Consider the following 3,876-nt stretch of genomic DNA (forward strand, 5'->3'; position numbering starts at 1 on the left):
AAATACGCTTCTGATGATGACGTCAACATCCGAAGTTCAGAAGCTGGATTTTATGCTCCTGAATAGTTGAGTTAGAGGAACGCTGGAAGTTACTTTATTTGGTAAAATTGGCCCACTAACTTGGCAGTTACACTGAGAACTTCTGACGTGGCTTATCTGTATTGGTGTATAACTAAAAAGGGCAATTGTTGATTTAATAGCTTTGAAAGTACTTTCACGCGCCCCCAATGTTATTAATTTTATGTTTGTTTGTCTCTTTTGAATTGCAATCGTTTTTACTCTTAACACTTTGTCAATTCACACACTACTCACATCACAACAAACACTTCATTCTGTCAAACCTGTTCATCATCATCAATGGCATCCTCAAGCTCGAAACAACAAAGTGTTCCAGAATCTACTTCCAGCATGCAACAACAAGGCACACCAGGATCTGAGTCTGTAAACAAGCCAAGAACAATGTCCATTCCTCTCAAATCATTGGTCGTTCAAAAGGAATCACCAGTGGATTTTGCTTCGCTCAAGAAACACAATGTGGACATGGAAGCTTTGATAGAAGCTCAGAAGCTATCTGAGTACTTTAAAATGCTGAATGGGCCGACGTACGAGAATCTTGTCAAAGACTTCTGGGTAAGGGGTGAAGTCTACAACGGGAAGGATGCAAAGGCAGAAGAAAGACAAGCAGTGTCTAAGAAACCCAGTCTAAAAGGAATGACGGGAAAAGAAAAGGATCTTAAACTGGTCAGTGGTTTAGAGATTAGGTCAGATGTGATGGGTATTCCAGTAATGATCACAGAAGAAGTTATTGTTAAAGCTTGCAGGGTGGCTCCTGAAGGCAGATTTAAGTGGGATGTCAAAAAGGATGATATCCTGCTGGAAAGCTACACCAACTTGCTGCTGGAAGGAAACTCAGCTACTAAGACTTCAGATATGGAGATTCATCATAGGATGCTGGTGAAGTTCTGCACAGACTGCTTCTTTCAGAGAGGAGGAGGGTCTGATCAACCCAATCAGGACCATAAGCTGACAATATACTTCATGGCTGCTTTCGAGAAGATCAATCTCCCAAGATACATCATGCATCATTTATGCTGGGCAATAAATGAAGGCATCAACAATGGTAGAAAGCATGTACCATGTGGGAGATTATTGTCTGAAATCGTCCACCAAGGTAAACTACTGGAGATTCTGAGTGTTGAAGCAAAAATCCCTTTGAAAATGTTTTTAAATGATAAACAAACTCTTGTATTAAAATTAAGATTAAAATTTTATTTGGTTATTTAATGTGTGCTCTTGAGTGAATTTTATTAAGGATAGGAAAGTCCAACTCTCACACATTGTTAAGACCATGGATGATTATGCTCAAACTCAAATGAATATTGATGATTATGCTCAAGCTCAAGTGAACATTGTGAACAAGCTCAAGCTCTCATAAGCATTAGAGTTGGTAATTCATTATTAATCAAGAAAGGTTAATAAAGCAAAATCACAAAGGAAAGCCATGCGCTAATACAAGGGAAAATTATCTTCCAATCATGTGCTAATCATTTGGTAAAGATAAAGATGATGACAAAGCCCTAGAGTTGAATCTTGATGAGCAAGCAAGCAAAATATCTTAAAGAAACAAGACTTGGTGACCAAGTGTGCTAAAATAATTAAATAATGATGTCTTAGAGACTAAGAAATGCAAGGACATTAACAACAATGCATCTTGGAGAACAAGCATGAAACAACTGTAAAAAGAAAAGATCTTTTTACTGTTCATGTACTTTTCACTGTTCACACACGCTCCTGGTAAAAAGACAAGCTCAAGCTCTTAGTGTTAAATGTTGAGGTCGAGGCTGACAAGCTCAAGCTCAATGTACAAAAGTATGGGACAATGACATTTTTGCAATTCCCATCAACAGCAAGGGTCTTTACACAAGAATGAGCAGCTGCAGATATTGAAGGGTGAAGGCTGGCTATAAATAGAAGCTTTCTCTCAACAAAGAAAGCATGAATTTGAAATACAATCTCAAGCCTACAAACAAGCAAATTCATCAAGCAATCTCAATATCAGAAAATACTCTTACAGTACCAAATCATATTTTCGGATCATCTTTTTAAGAGTATTACAAATTACAATCTCTCATTCTCTTAGTAGCTTGAAAGTTGTAACTAGATCCAAACATCAAATCTTATTTTGATTGTATATCCTCTTGACTGTAAAATCTTGAGTGATAGTGTAAGCTTACTGAAGCTAATAATATCAGTTGTGTAAGCCTGGTGAGGCTAAGAGAATACATAGTTGAACAAGCTCAGCCTCTGTAAAAGCTCGAGCTTGAGTGTAAGCCTGGTGAGGCTTAGAGAATACATATTGTTTTGCACATTGCAAAAAGGAGGAAGAAACTCCTGACAACTAGTGGATAATCTCACAAAGCTGTGGGGACTGGACTAACCCATATTGGGGGAACCATGATAACTTTTCTGTGTGATCTCTCTTAAACTCTACTCTTTACTTTCTGCTTTGCTTACATATTTATTGTTCTACTAATCATTTCTTTCCAAAGCACGATAAATTTTAAAGGGTCACTATTCAACCCCCCTTCTAGTGACATTTACTTCAACTTCACTGAGGAGATCAAATGATGCTTCTGATAAATGCTTTAAGGTTTCTACTGCTGATAAGACTATCAGTAGCAGGACCTTATATTTTATGAAGTTTATCGAGAAAGTTCCTCAAGATGAGAAGGTTATGGAAATTTCAGCAGCAAAATCAGATGTAATAATGGATTTTCCTTCCATCATTAAGGAAAATGATACTGAAGTCCTAACTGGATTTGTAGCTGCCTATGACAGAGAATCTGGTGTCAACTCTTAGGATGCAACTGCTTCTATTGAAGTCAAAAGAAAGAAGGCCAAAGTTGTTACTGAATCAGAAGCTGCTGATGGTAAGGCCAAGCAACAGAAGGTTGCTAAGAGAAAGAGAAGTAAAGGAGAAGCTATTATCACCAAGGAACATTTGGAACATGTTCTTGTGAGATAAAAGAAGAAGAGCATAAGCCCAAGAAGAAGAAAGTTGATGCTTCAAATTCTGCAGCTTCAAAGTCTACTTCAGAAGCTGCTGATAACTCAGTCAAGATTCCTCAGGTATTAGACCTCTTAGAAAACACCTCACTATTATCTATCCCCCCTGAAAACACCTCACTATTAGACCTCTTAGAAAGTCACTGTGAAGGCGAATTACCTGATGCATACTCAGAAAAAGCCTCTGAAGTAGCTTCTAAGGAAAACATTTCAGAAAGCCCCCAACACCAAGCACCTGAACCACAAAAGACCTCTTCACCACAACAACAACCACCCAACACACCATCTGAACCACAAATGGCCCCCTCAACCAGCTCAAATCCAATCCTACCTAGCCAAACAGTTCCTGAACAAACAGTTCCTGAACCTACTGTTCTTGAACACATTTCACCTGAACCTGAGACTATTGCTCCTGAACAACCTGTTCCTAAACCAACCAAGTCATTAACTATTTCTTTACCTGACCAAACTATCAAGGTAACCCGCTATGATGGTGTTTCTGATATGGATATTGATTCTAAGGATGATCAAGATGATCAAACCTCTGACATGGTTACAGACACCATTTCTGACCAACCCTCAACCAACAACCTTGAACCTACAAATGGCCAATCATCATCATCAAACCTAGCCATTGTACCTACAGTCTCACCAAAACCCTCTAGACAACCTTCACCACCCACCATATTCCTGGATCCTCATGTATTAAAAGGTGTGTGTGAGGACATTGCTGATAGAAGGAAGAAGTGACTTGGGTCACAAGGTCAGTTATCCGAAGCAGGGGAGGAGGCTGAAGGAAAGAGTGGTCAA

The 3,876-nt window shown here is 38.8% G+C and overlaps 1 protein-coding gene across 1 annotated transcript; it reads left to right on the forward strand.

Moving 5' to 3' along the window:
* Positions 1–357: 357 nt before the first annotated feature.
* LOC146914903 (uncharacterized) lies at positions 358–2,860 on the forward strand. The gene is made up of 2 exons (XM_085721169.1): positions 358–1,171; positions 2,592–2,860. The coding sequence occupies exons 1-2, from the start codon at positions 358–360 to the stop codon at positions 2,858–2,860; spliced, it is 1,083 nt and encodes a 360-aa protein (XP_085577295.1).
* Positions 2,861–3,876: the final 1,016 nt, after the last annotated feature.

Source organism: Medicago sativa, chromosome 6, assembly GCF_051527215.1.
Source record: "Medicago sativa cultivar Bolivia chromosome 6, Bolivia_mono, whole genome shotgun sequence".
NCBI lineage: Eukaryota > Viridiplantae > Streptophyta > Magnoliopsida > Fabales > Fabaceae > Medicago > Medicago sativa.